We start from the raw sequence: 18,707 nt of genomic DNA, 5'->3' as shown, positions 1-18,707 counted from the left end.
AAGTGACCCACACAAATAATTTGACTCTTCAATTCACTGTGGTTACTTTTCATTGAACCTTAGCAACCTTTAAATAGGTGCAAATAGGGCCTTGGGCCAAATACAAATAATAAAAGCTAACAATAAAATATCAACTAACTTAAAATAAAATCTACTTAATCTATCTTTATCTTATATCAATAAAATAAAATAATACTCTCCTAAATAAATGGAAAATCAAAACTACCTATATCTATTTTATCTTTATCAAAATCAAACCAAATATTACTAAACTCAAAACTACTAAAATAAGATTTTAATGAATCCCTAAAATTTAAGTTTATCTTAACACTTTCAAGGTTTGAACAAAGACACAATGCTCAGTTATGCGGCAAGTTGTTACATACAGAGTTATGCAAGATCATTAGGCCAAGGTTGAGCACATTACACAGCGATAGTGCTGGGGCCAAACAACTAAGTGATTGTTTTCCATTATACCGCTCGTTTGGTTCCTTGTGGCTATAGGGGGATGCCGCTCGGTCCCACAGTGGGCGCCAAAATGTTTTGGGTTAGGGGGTTGAGGTCCCTTACTCAAAACACTCCAAGCTGTCTTGAAGACCGGATGGGCTCCCTAATGATCCTCCATCATCTGAGTTACACTATTTGCTTTCTCTCCTTCTTGCCTAGCCAAGTGAGTGGGTACCTGTCAAGGACACTATACTGCTTAAGTCAATGATTTTTTTTCAATAATTATACGGTAAAGATGAGTTGTCCAAAGTAATTATAAATCTTATGTTTACAATTAGGTTTGACCCATTAATTACCAATAAATGACTTTTATTATTCTTATTAATTTTTAATTAATAACTATTATTCTTATTAATTATTCATATTAATTACCAATTACTTATTGTTCTTCACCTATCAGTCATTTCGTTGTTGAATGATCGACCATCTAATCTTGAATTGATCGAGTGGTAAGTAGAAAAGGTAAATTAAATTCGAAACTAATAACAACAACAATACTTATCGTTATTATTACTAAAATTATATATTTTAATTAATTGAACAATACTTAGCTTTTATTATAAGTAAGGATAAAAAAGCAAAACATGAATTGTTATTTTATAACACGATAGGTTTTACTTCTCAGTTTTGTTGTTAACAAATGTGGTGAAAGTGAATATAAAAAAAAGGCTGTCGGAATTTGTCTTTTTTGAATATTTTATATGAAAGGTGTCAATGGTAATTTCGGTACAGCTTGAAGTTCATACAAAATAACGAAGAACTTAATATGATAAAAAAAGTTATACAATAATCATAGATAAAGTTAGATAAATCCTAGCCAGATATTAAATATTACTCTTTAAAAGGATTATTAATTGTTAGAAAAAGAATATACATCATATTTCATAATCATGAACGAAGACTTCAGCTTTTCATAATCGTTTATCGATTTTTAAAACACTTAATTATAATAATTATTTAACAGTATCAAAATATTTAATGAAACTTATTTTAAATGTTTTAGATTTTAAAACCATATGTTAATAAAATTCTAAAACTAATAACCATATAAAAATCATTATAATTATATCCGACTCTTGTGTTTGGGAGGATTGCTAATGACTTATACATATTCAATGTATATCACCGTAGCAACTATAAATTGTTGAATATATTTACATTTCTCTATTCTAAGTTATGTTTTATAAACTATAGTAAAATTTTAATGAAATAACATGTGAAATGTATGTGTCAACGTTTCCCAACATTTGGATAGTTACTACAAAATATAAAAATATACACAATAAAGTAAATAAAACCATAAGAAATTGGCTCATCAAAATGTTTAACCAATATGTAGTACCAGATACAGACCTGGTATACGGTAACTATGCATGAGTTACCACACAAATAATGCCCTAAATACATCAATTAAACTTAAATATGAATAGTCAAAATCAAGGGGAAGAGGCAATCAACTTTGGCTTCCAAATTGCTTCTGAATATCATTGAAAGATATAGTGGCTGATCCCCTTCGTTTTGCTTTCTGCTGGGAAGGATGTTCCCTCCAACCCGTCATGTATATAACCTGAGAAGGCAGAATGACCATACAACATGTCACATCTATCTTTCATAATTAGTTGTAAATTATGATTTCAACTTTATCTTTCATAAGAGACAGTTTAGACATAAACTACATTATTTTTATTACCTGGAAGGTTGCAGGTACAGTTCCGTCTTCGGAAGAAAACATTGAATCATAAATAGCTGCAGTTGCTAAAGCAGTGTCTCTCTTTAGGATCTGTTCAAATATGCACAAACCTTTTTCAAAAATGTAATCCAACATCCACGGCTCAACATTTGATAAAGGGAATTTACATTGTTCATTTGCGAAAGAGCATTTGTTTCACCCATTGCACGGAGATGTTCTATAAGCTCTACAGCTGCACAGAACATAGACAAGGATCAGCATTACGAAAATTGTATCACAAAGGTAAGAGATTCACATTATTCAATAAACAAGTAACAACTTGAAACAATTCATACACGTTTAAAATGCAAATTCAATTATGAAAAAGGCAACCAACAGTTTTTGCTAGCCCTCCCTCACTCTCATCCTTTGAACATTTTCGGTGAAAAAATTCCAAGCATCTTCACTCCTCTTGATCAAGCGGAAATTCTATTATTCTAGAAGTGGATATTCTTTTAGCCACCAGATTGTTGTGAGGTGATATGGGTTTTGTGGCGTTTACTTCCTACACCCTATCAGTAAGCAATAAAATGTCACCATGCTCATCTCAGCAAAAATCTTCCTTTGGTCATCTACCATTACTGAAATTCTAAACTATAGAAGAATATATCTAAAAAAATTTAAAAAGAAGTCATAACTAATTTATCTCAAATCGTGCATGTAGAATAATTCATTTATTAAACCAAATAAAGATTCTCACCACTTTCATATTTAACTATGTACTCATCAACATCAACACCTGGAAGGGTGAAACCGGCCCTGGTCAAAAGATTTCCAGCATCTCGAACCTGAAAATGGATGACAAAAGGACTTCTCAATTCCATCTTTGTTATTCCATTTGAACAAAAGTACAAGTCTTCATTATAAGCATTAAAGTTAAAACAATCCAGAATAACTAACTGATATTTTAAACAGGCCTACTTGCTTCAAATTAACCACCAAAAATGACAGGGAGTTACTTTCAAACAAAATAATGGAATTCATTATTGAATTGCCAACAAACAATGATTACTGTTAGAAATCCACCTTAAGCATGGTCACCTATAGCCCACCTTAGTTGGGGTCTGTTTGGGAGCTGCATTAATTGTAGCTTCAAGGGTGTTAATTTAGTCTCACATAGACTAAAGCTATGACATAAATAAAGCTTACAAAGTTTAAACAATTCTCATCTTACAACTTGATTTTATAAAATTGAGTTAGACTCTAAGGTTAAATTCTAAGATAGTATGAGTATATCTTAGATCCAGTATTGAACCACCTACCGTATTAGTTAGTACAAAACCCAAAAGTGTTGGGGATGAACTTGTTAATCACGAAAAACTCAAGTCTTACGTTAACTAGAATAAGTGTCGAAATAACATATACAGTGAGGAGCAACCCCACCCCATGAATAGAGTTTTCGAGTTGAGTTAAATCTAAACCCAAATTCTAAAAACAAGTAACATGAAACCACATGATCCTATTCAAAAGTGATAGTGAAGCATTCATTCAAAATAAAGGTGATGTTAATTACTAAAGATCCCACATTAATTTAATATATGATCAAATTATAGTATGTTGATGAATGCTCACCTTGCAAGCTACTTTTATAGGATTAAGTGGCTTAGAATTCATTTTCTAAGATGGTACCAAAATCCATCATAACAAGGTTTGTTGAGTCTATCATGTCATCCTCTATTGGATATCCTACAAATATCTACTCTCATACTTGAGATGTTCAGTCTTCGCATGAGAAGGTGTTAGAAATTCCACATCTATTAGAGATATGACCACATTACAGTATATTAGTTTATTAGGATGCAAACCCTATTTTGCAAACTAATTTTGTTGAATTGAATTAGGTTCTGTTAGATGTTAAGATGTGTGTTTCTGTTATTTGGGCTTAGTCTATTATGTATTAAGGGCATTGGCCCATATCTTACAATATAAATAAATTACCCTATGTGTATGCAACACACACAAGGGATATTCTCTCCCAATCTTCTCTATTTCTCATATGGTATCAGAGCACAGGAATAGTTCCAGTCAACTCCACGGTCTCCGGCACCCCTCACTGCCGCCGTCGCTGCTGCTGCCGCCGTCGCCGTCGCCGTCGCCGCCGCCGCCGCCGCCGCCGCCGCCGTCGCCGGAGTTCCAGAATCGACCGGCGACCACACCATCGGAATCGTCTCGGCCGGGCGACCACCGTCGTACGAAGATCGCGGCGAACGGACCTCCCACGCGCCTCCACGCGCCGCCGCAAGAGTCGCCGCTGCCGCCGCTGCCGCCGCGCGTGCCGGCGCGTCGCCGGAGCTTTCCGCCGCCGATCAGCACCGCCGTGATCGCCTCCTCGCCCTCTTTCTGGATCTGTGGTCGTTGCGTCAATCGGAGCACTTTGAATTTTTAGGGTTTCTCCTTCCCTATGGCGTCTTCCTCGTCTACAAACACCTCTATTGGTGGCTCATCTTCTGATCCTTCAATATATACCAATTATGTGAATGTACACTTGTCCATTGACAAGTTAGATGGCACAAATTATGCAACATGGGCGTCCGACATCAAACTTTGGTTGAAGAGTCAAGGGTACTTAGATCATCTTACTCAAAATGTGACTACGGCTCCCATAGATGACACTTCCCGCTGGATGAAAATTGATGCTCAGTTGTGCATTGTTATAAAGTCCACCATTCACTCCTCACTGAAACAAATGTTTCGATCCTATGAAACATGTTCAGAAGTATGGGCACAAGCGAAGTTGTTATACACCAATGACACTCAGCGTCTTTATGGTGTTTGTCAGGACCTATTAACTGTTATTGGTCCGCGCAATCCTGGTCCTATGGCAGAATATTTGGGTAAAATTCATGCCCTTCTTCATGACTTTAATGATATATTACCTCCTGCTTCCACTCCTGCTGAAGAATTGGAACAGCGATCAAAGTTCTTCATGTTGTTGGCATTATACGGACTCTCTGATGATGTTTCTCATGTCCGTGATCAGATTTTGGGTTCTCCTGTCATACCCAACTTTACTTCTACTTGTTCTGCTCTTTTGCGTATACCGAGCAAACCCGTCACTGAGACATCCCCTCATACTGATGATTCCTCTGTTATGGCTGCTCAACGTGATGATCGAAGTCGGTCTCGCAAGCCAAGTAAAGGACGTCCAAAATGTGACCATTGTGGCAAGTTAGGCCACAAAATTGATAGATGTTATGCTCTCCATGGACGTCCTCCTCGACCTGTAGCAATGGCAAATTCTGATCCACCTCCCCGATCACCGTCTGCAGACCATCCTACTTCATCTAATATCGTAGACAAACCTGCAATCTTTAACGAATTTCTCAAATGGTATGAGGATCATCAGCACTCTGGTTCCACTACATCTGCATCTGTTGCACGTACAGGTACACCTTTTGTTGGTCTAACTCACTCCCTTGGACCTTGGGTCCTTGACTCAGGCGCCACAGATCATATCACTGGTAACAAGTCCTTGTTTTCTTCCTTGTCATGTCCGAATAATTTACCCTCAGTAACAATGGCTGATGGGTCTAGAGTCTCATCTCATGGTATTGGTACTGTTAATATTTTTCCATCCATATCCATCGATCATGTACTTTATGTGCCTGGGTCTCCCTTCAACTTATTGTCCATTAGTCGTTTAACTCGTACTCTTAATTGTGTTATTTCGTTTACTAAAGATTCTGTTTGGTTGCAGGACCGGAGTTCGAAACACATGATTGGCACAGGATGTGAGTCTCATGGCCTTTATCATCTCCGCCCTTCTCCACATGTTGGCGTTGTCATGGAGTCACCATCCGTTCTTCATGCTCAGTTCGGTCATCCCAGTCTTGCCAAACTACAACAACTTGTCCCAAGGTTGTCCACATTATCAAGTTTGTCGTGTGAGTCTTGTCAGTTAGGGAAGCATACTCGTAGTTCCTTTCCTCGTAGTGTCTCACAACGGGCGTCGTCTCCTTTTTCATTGGTTCATTCTGACATTTGGGGACCTAGTCGTGTTAAGTCCATTTTAGGTTTTCAGTATTTTGTTACCTTTATTGATGACTATTCCAGATGTACTTGGTTATTTTTAATGAAGAATCGTTCTGAGTTGTTTTCTATTTTTCAATCTTTTTTCAATGAAATAAAAACACAGTTTGGGGTTTCTATTCGAAATTTACGTAGTGATAATGGCCGTGAATACCTTTCTCAACCGTTTAAACAGTTTATGGCTTCTCATGGCATTCTTCACCAAACCTCATGTGCTTATACCCCTCAACAAAATGGGGTGGCTGAGCGCAAGAATAGACACCTTATTGAAACAACTCGTACACTTCTTATTCATGGTCAAGTACCCTCCCGTTTTTGGGGTGATGCAGTTCTCACAGCATGTTATCTTATCAACCGCATGCCATCTTCCGTCCTAGATAACAAAATCCCTCATTCTATCTTATTTCCTCAAGACCCTCTGCATCCATTACCTCTTCGAGTTTTTGGGTCTACATGTTTTGTTCATGATTTTAGTCCTGGTCTTGATAAGTTATCTCCTCGGTCTCACAAATGTGTCTTCTTAGGATTTCCACGGTCACAAAAGGGCTATAAGTGTTTTTCCCCTTCCCTCAATCGTCATTTTATCTCTGCTGATGTCACTTTTGATGAGTCTTCTTTTTACTTTTCACATCTATCTTCTAGTTCTGTACCTCTCCCTGTTACTGTTGATATTCCTCTTATATGTGATCCTCCTGGTGATGCTCCACCCATTTTGTCTTCTCCTTCTTTAGACTCTCCTTCACCACAGGATCATCCTTCACCTCCACCCCTTCAGGTTTATAGTCGCCGTAATCGTCTCCCTCATGACTCACTTCCGGTGCCGCCTCATGTGTCTCCTCCGGCTCCAGCAACTGAGTCTGACTTGCCTATTGCCCTCCGTAAAGGTATACGCTCTACCCGTAACCCTTCCCCCCATTATACTGTTCTTAATTACAACAGATTATCTCCATCTTTTTATACTTGTCTCTCATCCATTTCTTCTGTGTCAATTCCCAAATCTGTGAGTGATGCCTTAACTCATCCTGGTTGGCGTCAAGCTATGATGGATGAATTAAGTGCTTTACAGGAAAGTGGAACTTGGGAGCTGGTCCAATTACCATCTGGAAAGTCTGTTGTTGGTTGCAGGTGGGTGTATGCTATCAAGGTTGGTCCTGATGGCACGATTGATCGTCTGAAAGCTCGACTGGTTGCCAAAGGCTACACACAGATTTTTGGTTTGGATTATGGTGATACTTTTTCTCCAGTGGCAAAAATGACCTCTGTTCGCCTCTTCATTGCCATGGCCGCTCTTCGCCAATGGCCTCTTTACCAACTTGATGTCAAAAATGCTTTCCTCAATGGTGATTTGCATGAAGAAATTTATATGGAGCAACCGCCTGGCTTTGTTGCTCAGGGGGAGTCATCTGGATTGGTATGTCGTCTTCGCAAATCCTTATATGGCCTAAAACAGTCTCCTCGGGCCTGGTTTGGTAAATTCAGTTGTGTTGTTCAACAATTTGGTATGTCTCGCAGTGAAGCAGATCATTCGGTGTTCTATCGCCACTCGAGTGCTGGATGTATCTACTTAATAGTGTATGTCGATGATATTGTTCTCACAGGAAGCGACTATCTTGGCATCTCTCAGATGAAACAACACCTTTGTCATCATTTTCAAACCAAAGATCTTGGCAAACTCCGGTACTTTTTGGGTATTGAAGTAGCACAATCCAATGATGGTATTGTCATATCTCAGAGGAAGTATGCGTTAGACATCTTGGAGGAAACAGGGTTAATGAATTGTAAATCTGTTGAGACACCTATGGACCCTAACATCAAACTCCTACCAAATCAGGGGGAGCCTTTCTCAGATCCTGAACGGTACAGAAGACTAGTTGGTAAATTAAACTATCTTACTGTTACGCGTCCTGACATTTCTTTCGCAGTTAGTGTGGTGAGTCAATTTCTAAACTCCCCATGTGAAGACCATTGGGAGGCAGTTGTTCGCATACTGAAGTATATTAAAAGATCACCTGGAAAAGGTTTGCTATATGGCCCTAACAACGATACAAAAATTGTTTGTTATTCAGATGCTGATTGGGCTGGTTCCCCTTCTGATAGGAGGTCTACTTCTGGATATTGTGTCTCTATTGGTAGCAACCTGATATCTTGGAAAAGTAAGAAGCAAAGTGTTGTGGCAAGGTCTAGTGCAGAAGCAGAATATAGAGCTATGGCATCAGCTACTTGCGAGCTTGTGTGGCTTAAACAATTGCTTAGTGAATTGAAATTTGGAGATGTCACTCACATGATACTTATATGTGATAATCAAGCTGCTCTCCATATTAGCTCTAACCCTGTCTTCCATGAGAGAACCAAACACATTGAAGTTGATTGTCATTTCATTCGAGAAAAAATCATATCCGGAGATATCAAGACTGAGTTTGTTAACTCAAGCAACCAGTTGGCAGACATATTCACTAAGTCCTTACGAGGACCTAGAATTGATTATCTTTGTAACAAGCTTGGAACATATGATTTATATGCTCCAGCTTGAGGGGGAGTGTTAGATGTTAAGATGTGTGTTTCTGTTATTTGGGCTTAGTCTATTATGTATTAAGGGCATTGGCCCATATCTTACAATATAAATAAATTACCCTATGTGTATGCAACACACACAAGGGATATTCTCTCCCAATCTTCTCTATTTCTCATAGGTTCAAAGTCCATTTTCTAAGATCAACAAATAAGTAAATAATTTAAAACACTTTTACAATAAGACATGCCTGTGCCAAAGGTGATATTCGGGGACTGATCCCTCCTTCACGCTCCATCTGTGCTAACGTACAAGCTATTCTCAGCTCCCTAGTACCAAAACAAATATCATTAAAATGCTCCATACATTTTTGTTGCAAAAAAACTAAAAGAAACAAAAATAGCATTGTCACTTTAACGTTTCTCCACCAAGAATAGCTGCTAAAAATAAACCATCAGGCTTCAATGCCAATCTAGACTGCAAAACATTAAAAAAAACTCAGATAATAAAAAATAAAAAATGATATCAAAAGTGACATTTGGATAAGGATAAAGACTTAAGATTTGCACATTGATGTTTTCTCTATATTGGCAAAGCAAATATTCAAACATTATTGAGAATTATATTTCAATTATAAGCCAAATAAATTAGCCATATACTTGGTTTCTTCTTTAACTCATAATCATTTGAAGATGTTCGTGAATGTAAACATAGTTGAGCAAAGAAGGAAATGCCCAGTCAGTAATGTAGCTCTTATGTTTAGAAGGCAATGAGAAAAAAAAAAAGAGAAAAATAGCTAATAATAGTATAATATTAGTAGTTATGTACTAACAATTAGACTAACAAACCTAATATTCTAACAAGTAGCTGTTGGGTGTGGTCCCCAAACTCATTTCAAGATCCATTATCAGGTTCATTTAACTCGATCCCAAAATTCAAACACAATATTTATTGAATTCATGTTCAGCACATATCACAATTTCAAAATCTTGCAATTCAATCTATCTAAAATTTTACAGCCCAACTCAAGGATAACTGTAATTCAACATGCATCCAAAACCTAAGCCAAAGTACCATAAAAGTTCAATTTTCATAAATGCATCCAAATAACTATCCTTCCAAAATCCTTCCAATTAAATATCCAAACTAATTCCAACAACAAAATATCATTAAAAATAATTTTCCTTAAAATTCTTGCTACTCCAAAACAAAGCTCCAACAAGTTATAGTTTAACACATGAAGCTTACACAATTGTGCAACATAACATCATAGATGGGAGCACTACGCACCTACACTCCTACTCACAAGTAATGCTTCAATACTCTTTGTACAAACATTACATTGATCTATAATAAGTGTTTGATGTCTTCCAATGTCATCTATTATTGTGTGGGTTGTATTTGTAGCTTTGAAAGCATAATAAATTAGTTCATTACTCTTGACCTTAGCAAGGATCAATCTTCGCTCCTTTAGTCAGCCCAACTTAAGTACCAAAATTTCTAGCCATATCATGACCCATTATATTATAACTATATTACATTTGTTAAGTGTTACAAAGTGGTTTACTACTTGGACAGAGGGAAGCTTCGGTAGGGAAAAAATCCCTAGAAGGTACAAGCCTGCACTTGAGGATGTTATGCCATGAAATCCTTTCTTCGTCATTTTTATTAGTTGCTCTGGGTGATATTTAACTTTGAGACATATTATGATCAAATGACAGAACATAAAATAAATAGAATTAAAACATAAACATGTAACTGAATGAAAAAGAGCACTCTTTTTAGTTTCTCTATACAACTAACATCTGACAATCTAGTAGAAATGGCAAGAATGACTTGACTCTACTGTATAAAGAAACAAGAAGCAAGTTAGATGATTAACTCCTCAAGTGACATTCAGAGCCCAAAGTTTATCTATCAGTTGAGATTCCATAACTAGTTGGTATTATTAGCATGTATTTCTCTTAAAAAATGGACAACAAAACAGTTTAATGTTTACACATGATGAAAAGTCTATAAACTGATAAGCATACTTCAGGCATAAACTTAATCTTGATCTTCACAAAATAATTTTGCAATGTTAATCAAGTACGCTCCTAACAAGGTCCATCAATCAATCTGAATATAACCTCCTTTTATTGTTGACCATCTTTCACATCATCTCCCTCATACTCATTACTATAGCCCTCTCTTATATTCTATTCCCTTTCTATGCCATAAATATTCTTATCCTTTTTCAATTTGTACTATATCTGCTTCTTTGATATGCTCAGTGCTCAGGTTTAGAAGTCTCCTCCAAACTTCTGTTATCTAATTCTGTATGATTTGATTATATTAGACAGGGAAATATCTTAGCAAATATTTTTTTATTAACTAATGAATTTTTTCCTTGCTACTGAATCTTTTCTTCACTATAAATAAGAAAAATCATGTGTATACACAACATACAGTATTTTTCTCTCCAGCAACTACCATGCTCTTTGAATATTTTTTTTCTCTCCCAAAGCTGCAATGCCCTTGGAGCATGTTTGTTCTTCAGCAGCTGCCACACAATCATTGACTTTGTCAGCCCTAACAATTGATCAAGTGACATTTCCCAAGTCTATCAAGAGGTCTCATGTTAATGATATTTGTGACAAACTTGACTCATGATACTTATGTCCTAGCTTGAGAACAAGTATTAAACATATTATTTGATTACACTAAAGAAAATATGATATAATTTTATTATGTCAAATAAGGGAAATATCTTAGCAAATATTTATCTTTTTTAATTGTTGAATTTGTTCCTTATTAGTGGGTCTTTTATTTATCACAAGTAAGAATGTTACACAACATACAACTACAAGATATCCTTCAATACTACTCTGCTATAGTACTGCATGCTAGAGCACCTGTGAACTGCATAAACTTTTCTAAATTGTTTTTCTTTACTCATCTTATAAATCTCAATCATTTTAAATGTCCATTATTGTAAATCTCTAAACAAATTTACTGATCAATTTGCTATCACTTGATGCTTTTTCTGTAAACATTACCCTTTGCTGGAGACACCATTAGAAAAGAACCAACTTAAACTCAATGAAGCCACAAACAAGAGGAAAGAGCACCTGTATCATTGCTCCAGGAAGATCATTAGTCCAGTGTAGTCCCAAGCAACTAACAACCAAATCCACAGAGCTGCAAACCATACAATAATAGATTTAAAAAAATAAAAGAACAGAAAACCCTGACATGAAATAAATAGGATAAAGCCCAATTCAATAAAGTCTTTAGTCCTTAAAAGAACAAATAATATGATTTAGTCCCTGAATGTGAAAAAAGTCTGACAATGATGTCCTATTAAATCTTGTGTGACCATTTTGTCAATGAAACATAATTTTAAGGATCAATTTAACACTACATTTAGTCTTTAAGCTATAATATCCAGAATCTAATTTGTATTTTTTACATAGTCAATTATTAAATCAGGCTTTTTTTTCTTAGAAGAACAGACAGTAGATGAGAAACCAAATTTGGTCATTTATCCAAATAGATAAGAATAAAAAATTACAATCACCTCTCTTTGATAGGCAGGAACTCTTCGTCAGCAACCAGAAATTCTGTCTGGACGGCATTGTTGGGCGAAGCACGGTAAGCATTTCTACAAGCTTGAACCATATCATAGGAGGCATCCATGACAATAAGCTTTTCCACTCCACCTGAGATGAAGCACTGGATGATTAAATGAAGCATAGCAACATGATAGGGCATGGAGAGTGAGTGAGGAACTGTTAGATTGCTACCGTTTGCAGGAGGAGCGGAAAGAGAGCGGGTGATAGGTTGCAAGGAGCCTCCCAAACATAGGGCGGTTGGAAAAGTCTTCTTACAGTCCTGAAGAAAGAGAATCGGAATCGGAATTGAAATTGTAACTGAAACAGAAATTGAAATTGAAATTGGAAAAGAATGTGACCTAACCTAACCTAACCTGCAAGCGATCCAAGAGGTTTTGAGAAACTGAGTGAAGGAGAGGGTCGTGTAAGGGCGTGGACCATGCCGCTCGGTCGCGTTGTGCGCGCTTTCGTTGGCGATCGAAAATTTGGATCTTGGAAGTGGAATCGGAGACGAATGTACGACTGCGGCATGCCAATGGCAAAGGTTGTTTCCGCCACAGCGACACTGCTCTCATTTTTTCAGTGCAGTTCAGTTCTTCCAAAACACAATTTCTCTACGCCATTTTCAATTTAAATTTAATCATTTATATATTTTTTAAATGATCTCCTCTATCTATTTTTCAATTTTAGTTTAGTCTTAAAAATTATTAATTATATTAATTATTAATAACAATTTTCTCTAGTCTGAATCATAATTTGAATTTAACTTTTACTTCAATGAAGATGTACAGAGTTCTTTTTTTCATAATTAACAGGCTTTAATCCTTAATTTAAAAATATTCTTTTTAGTTATGTTTTAATGTGATTAAGGATTCTTTGTTAATAACAGCAAACATTTTATTTTAAACTATTTTTTACAGACAATTTGCTAATTGTTCTACAAATAATAAAAGTTATGTAACTACATATTACATTTATAACATTACATAAATATTTTAACAATAAATAAAAAAAATTTATCTTGAACTAAGTGTGTAAATAATGAAAACCTAAAACCAAAATAATATTTTGGGCGGTGTGGGACAGAAGTTGAGTTTGGTGAAGAGCAGCATAAGCATGTCTTTGTGCTCCGTTCTCCCACTGTTCATCTCCACACCTCCAACCACAACCACAAGCAAGAGCCTTCAACGCGGGAATAGAAATTGGGCGTTGCAGAGACTCAGAATCGTTGCAAAATCAAAATCAGATGCGTCGCCATCATCGTCCACACCCACCTCCCTTCTTTCTTTTCTCTGCCCCCTACTCACGCTCTTATCTGTATGCGTACTAATTCACTTTTCCAATGCTTTTCTCTACCAATTATAATTTAAATTTCTCAATGTCTTATTTATTTACTGCTTCTATCTGGCAGGGAAAGGATCCTTCTCAACCACGCAATTTCACTCTCGAGGTGATTTCTCAGGGGTCATAGCAGTGATAGCCTTAAAATCATTAAGTATTTTTTATGCATGTAGTGGAAGTATATGGGAAATTATATGAAAACAATTAATCCTGTGATGTATCTACGGTGCGGGTGCAAATAATTCTTTATATCTGCATGCACCTTATATCAGACTAACCTTGTAAGTGTTTTTTTATGAATGGTAGCTAGCGTTATCGTCCTTGGCTAGCTTGTCAAGGTTTGCATGGGGAAAAAAATCCATAGCTGAGAGTTCAATCTCCACAGAAATCACTTCAGAACTTCCTTTAAGTTTGCAGCTTTTTGAATTTGGTACGCCGCTTCCACATTAAACAGGTTTAGGAAGAACCCTTATGATGCTACTGTCATTCCTAATAATAGGAAAACGTATGTTTCTTCTTAGAGTTAGTTATTGAATTTTATTAACATTCCAGAAGTTTATTTATTTTAACTGTATTACTATTACTATTGCTTAGCACCATTTGGCCTTAATTGCAATAACACTGTGCCCACGTAAAAGCAGTTATTTATTCTTATCGTCAACTGGACCTTCATACTAGGATTCTGAAACATGTTTTGGTTTTTTATCAGTTATATATTGCTGTAATTTTATTTTATCGTTGAATTTTGTGATTGTCTACTCTTAAATCTTTTAAACATTATTTTTTAACAGAGGCATGCCCCTTTTGTAGAAGGGTCCGGGAAGCTTTGACTGAACTAGATCTTTCTGTAGAGGTTAGCTATCAATGCTTTACACACACTTACCAGCACATTCAATATCCAATGCTCCTTCCCTTGGCTGAGTTTTGTCTGTTTCAATGGAGTGCTATTTTTGGTTTCCAATTAGATATGCTCCTAGATATTTGGGGTCTATGTCTACTCTCTACTGAGTTGAGTTTGATGTGTTTGCTAACTTTTCAACAATGTTTGTTGAACTCCTGTTTGTTGGATTGGATTAGTGATATTCAAACAAATTCCAGCAAGTAAGATTTCTTTTTTTTTTGGTGTCATGAATAGGTCTATCCATGTCCTAAGGGTTCTGTAAGACACAGAGAGGTGGTCAGCAGAACAGGTGGCAAAGAACAGTACGTAGCTTTCCATCATAAATTGTTTCTTTAATCTTTGAATGAATTTTCTTGCAGTAGTACAGAACTTTGAAAATTTAAATCAGTTCTTGAGTATCATGTCTCTATTTTGTCAATATATATACTTGTTGTATTATATACGCTGATGAATCCTGATGAAGAAGCAATTGCTACAAGACAGCTTTCATTTTCTTTTACTTTTTTGTTTCTTCTTTGTATCTTGCAACATATTTAACACTTGTGAAATAGTTTGATGTTGTCCTTATCTTTTCAAATACTATTTCTATTTATGCTGCAATGATGTTCTATTGCAGGTTTCCTTTCCTCATTGATAAAAAAAATGGTATTTCTATGTATGAAAGTGGTAAGCAAGCAAGTTTCTCGCTGCTCTTTCTCCAAATGGTTTCTGATTGTCCTGTTTTGAGGCAATGGCATAAATGAACACCATTTTCATAGTTGTTTTACTGGTTTAGATTGACACATGCTAAAGGTTTATTACTCCTATTTACATTTTCTTACCTAAACATCCGTTTTTGTCTGTTTCAGTTGTGTTTAGTAAAGGATTTTAAGTAGTTCAATTTCAATCCTTTAATTGTTGTGAACTTTATTATGTCATTTAATTTAGTAAATGCAATTGTGGTCTTAATTCCAACCTCTAAACTAATGCTGATTGTTTGTGACCCTCATCGATCTCTATTCTTGGTGTCTCGCTGCAGGTGATATTGTAAAATACTTGTTTGAGCAATACGGAGAAGGCAGAAGTCCATCATTGGGACTTCTGGAGAGGTATTAGATGCAAATCACTTTTTCTATGAGCATGTAAAATATTATTCATCACATCGTAGAAAGGAACCTTAATATTTTACTGTAATATTTTCATTAAAGCATCTTAGCATTTAATAAATTGTATACTGTGACACGAATAGTATGTTACTCATCTTGGGGTGAATCAGAATGTGATTTTGTTAAGGAGTAATGAAACATATACAAATGATTATTGAGTCTTGTGATAGAGGCCAAAGGATGTCTGCTGAGCGTTGTTCCATATATTAGGAAAAAGTTTTTTGACAACCTTCATGGAGGTAAAATGGTTTTAACAAAAAATAACTTTTGTATTTCTAAAGAAAAAGAGAGAGTGAAGGAAGGGTAATGAGGGATAGTGTCAAATGGGTGTAAAAGAAATTCCGGTGTCAAAGTACCATTGTCTTTCGACGAAGAGAGACTTTCAAATTAATGTGTTATTTACATCCCATTCCTGTGCAGCACTGTTTTTACTGGATGGATGCCGACAATACTTCGAGCAGGTAGAGGAATGACTCGGTGGGTTTACTCCAGGCCTGACCCTCCTCCAGGAAAGTTGGAACTCTTCTCATATGAAAATAATCCTGTAAGATAATGCTTCTCTCCAATTTGTGAAGCAATTTTCAAGCATCATACTCATACTATTCCACTAAGTTATTGGACATATTTCTTTTGCTAAATTCATAGATTTGAAATTCCATTTTTCAGAATGCTCGAATAGTCCGTGAGGCATTATGTGAATTGGAACTTCCTTACATTCTTCAAAACGTGGGAGAAGGCTCTCATCGAATGAAGTTACTCTTGAATGCTTCTGGATCTAAAGAGGTTAGAATTTTGTGGTACATACAAAGCTATGGGAAATCAGCAACTGAGATTTTGATAATTAAATACCTGAACATGTATAACAAGCTATGAAACTGTTAAAATCTCCTCGCTATATAATAATAATAATAATTATAAGTATAAAAGCAAAATAGTAGTGGGTGAAGTTTTTATTTATATCTTGATTGATGTTTTCTTTTTGGATCATTTAATGGTTTATCAATACATCCTTGTATGAATAAAGTTGTCCTCTACAGGTTCCTTTCTTTATTGATCACAATACTGGATTTGAATCTGGAGACTGCACAACAATCTTATCGTATTTGTTCCAAACCTATTCAACAGTTATTTTATAACATCCACGTTCTGTAAATGAAAACTTGTGGTTTGAAATCACTACAGAGCGCATTTATTACATTGTGCTATGAAACTTCTTTGCAAGGTGCCTTATGTGGTTAAGATGCTATTTGTGGTAAAGACAAATGTAACTAACAATTTGATCATGTACTTTTCCCACAAATATTACAATAAATTCAGCTGCAAAATGTAAGTTCTTACATTTCTTCACCCAGCACTCTAATCAGTGGTACAACAAATATCATGTTAAAATTTTCATCTATTGTATTTTTAACAAATTGAAATTTTGGTACTGACATTTTGATGGAAAAATGACTCAAATAACCCACTCCACTTTAAAAAACTGAATTTTGTAGAAAGACAACAAGAGACCCCCACAAAACATTATGGTTTTGTTTGACGTACATGGCCAATCCTGCATAGGGTTAATAAAGTTGATAATAAAGTTGAAACTATTTAATTTATCATATATATTGACAAAGAAATAACTAAATAAATCTCTTATTTCTATTTTTGTTTTCAGGAGTCATTAAAACTGATTTTAGTCGGAATAAGCTATGACATTTATGTTTCTAACAGGACTTCATAAGCTTTTATTCAATCAAGGATAGTGACCAAAACGATTATTAACCATGTTAAGGTTTTGAAAAGAAAATTAGAAAGAATGAAAATAAAGAAAAAAAATAGGTAGAACATAAAAGTAAATGTTTAGTTATTTTGTTTTCAGAATAGAAATATATGAGAAATAGATATAAAATGTGTAATTTAATTATTATTATGTAATGTTGAAAACCAAAATCTTACGTTTTTTAAATTCTCTCTTTACATATGTCAATATAATTTAGCCCTCTAAAATGTTTCTTTTTAGAAAATAGTGCCATTTGTAATTTTTTTTTCTTTGCACACTTGTTAGTTGAAATAAGATATGATTAAGTAAGTAAATTTTGTATTTATTTCGCTAAATGAATATATGTTTGTATCATGTTTTCAATTAACCAACTTTTTATATTTTAAAATCATACCTACGTATAGTTAGTATATATATATATATATATATATATATGTATATATATATATATATATTATATATATATAGATATATACATATGTATGTATATATACATAGATATATGTACATACATATGTACATACATATGGTATGTACATATATATGTATGTATATACATATGTATAAATTATAGTCACAATGTTAATAAGTAAATGCTTATTGATATTAAGTTATTAATATATACTAGTTGTATTAGATCTTGGTACATACACATTAATAAAAGGAAGTTAATAATATTGTTGTTATTAATAACAAGTATAAAATATAGAACACACACACTAATTATATTAATAATAAATCATATTAAATAATATATTAATAAATTAATTATAATTATCTAATCTATAGTTATTTTAATATGTAGTACAGTTTTACTGGCTTAGTAGTTCTATTGTTATTTTATTTCCATCCCCTTTTGCTAATTTCTGACTGACAAAATTTAAAATAAAAATAATTACTAAAAAAATTATCATAAAGTACTGCACAAATTCATTGCCAAATATTTAGAAAACTCTTCCAAAAAACTATATCAAACAAGAAAGAAAAAACATGCAGAAAACATACATATCTCTTTTAATGAGAGATCCTTGTAAGGTAATTTCATGTCTGTGAAGACGACAAATTATTCTTAAACATCAACTGTTGGACCCCATTTCAGTTCTACCAACTCTAACAAATACTTAGGCTCCAAAAGTTGCTTCAGTAGTGTCAAAATCATTCCTCCAAATTTCTTCCTCTCTACCTGCT

The 18,707-nt window shown here is 34.9% G+C and overlaps 2 protein-coding genes across 3 annotated transcripts; one reads left to right on the top strand and one right to left on the bottom strand.

Moving 5' to 3' along the window:
- Positions 1-1,731: 1,731 nt before the first annotated feature.
- Positions 1,732-12,995, bottom strand: LOC124827262 (S-adenosyl-L-methionine-dependent methyltransferases superfamily protein). Of its 2 annotated transcripts, none has more exons than XM_047300284.2 (10): positions 12,742-12,993; positions 12,560-12,647; positions 12,334-12,475; positions 11,885-11,954; positions 9,187-9,251; positions 9,025-9,103; positions 2,937-3,024; positions 2,365-2,429; positions 2,198-2,287; positions 1,732-2,074 (listed from the first exon to the last, which is right to left on the bottom strand). In XM_047300284.2, the coding sequence occupies exons 1-10, from the start codon at positions 12,940-12,942 to the stop codon at positions 1,961-1,963; spliced, it is 1,002 nt and encodes a 333-aa protein (XP_047156240.2). In that variant the 5' UTR covers positions 12,943-12,993; the 3' UTR covers positions 1,732-1,960. The 2 variants fall into 2 exon arrangements, 1 of the variants encoding a protein (XP_047156240.2); XR_007027936.2 differs by having other exon boundaries at positions 2,043-2,074; positions 2,198-2,307; positions 12,742-12,995.
- A 429-nt stretch (positions 12,996-13,424) lies between these two features.
- On the top strand, positions 13,425-17,101 carry LOC124827261 (Thioredoxin family protein). Its single transcript, XM_047300283.2, has 10 exons — positions 13,425-13,684; positions 13,779-13,817; positions 14,015-14,138; positions 14,500-14,561; positions 14,844-14,911; positions 15,226-15,275; positions 15,628-15,697; positions 16,175-16,298; positions 16,421-16,537; positions 16,792-17,101. The coding sequence occupies exons 1-10, from the start codon at positions 13,484-13,486 to the stop codon at positions 16,888-16,890; spliced, it is 954 nt and encodes a 317-aa protein (XP_047156239.1). The 5' UTR covers positions 13,425-13,483; the 3' UTR covers positions 16,891-17,101.
- The last annotated feature ends 1,606 nt before the right edge of the window (positions 17,102-18,707 follow it).

This window comes from Vigna umbellata, chromosome 3 (genome assembly GCF_029865625.1).
Source record: "Vigna umbellata cultivar VRB3 chromosome 3, Vumbellata_1.0, whole genome shotgun sequence".
In the NCBI taxonomy this organism is placed as follows: Eukaryota; Viridiplantae; Streptophyta; class Magnoliopsida; order Fabales; family Fabaceae; genus Vigna; species Vigna umbellata.
Note: the sequence above shows the minus strand (reverse complement) of the source record. Positions and strands in the feature narration are given on the sequence as shown.

Bases quoted from the DNA above. Each gene is read 5' to 3' on its own strand.
- LOC124827262 (XM_047300284.2), bottom strand. From the start codon at position 12,942: ATGAGAGCAGTGTCGCTGTGGCGGAAACAACCTTTGCCATTGGCATGC. The intron at 11,955-12,333 runs GTGATTGTAATT...TATGGTTTGCAG, and splicing joins TTCCTGCCTATCAAAGAGAG to CTCTGTGGATTTGGTTGTTA. The intron at 9,104-9,186 runs GTGACAATGCTA...TTTTGGTACTAG, and splicing joins CTTGGTGGAGAAACGTTAAA to GGAGCTGAGAATAGCTTGTA.
- LOC124827261 (XM_047300283.2), top strand. From the start codon at position 13,484: ATGTCTTTGTGCTCCGTTCTCCCACTGTTCATCTCCACACCTCCAACC. The intron at 15,276-15,627 runs GTAAGCAAGCAA...GTCTCGCTGCAG, and splicing joins TATTTCTATGTATGAAAGTG to GTGATATTGTAAAATACTTG. The intron at 16,299-16,420 runs GTAAGATAATGC...TCCATTTTTCAG, and splicing joins TCTCATATGAAAATAATCCT to AATGCTCGAATAGTCCGTGA.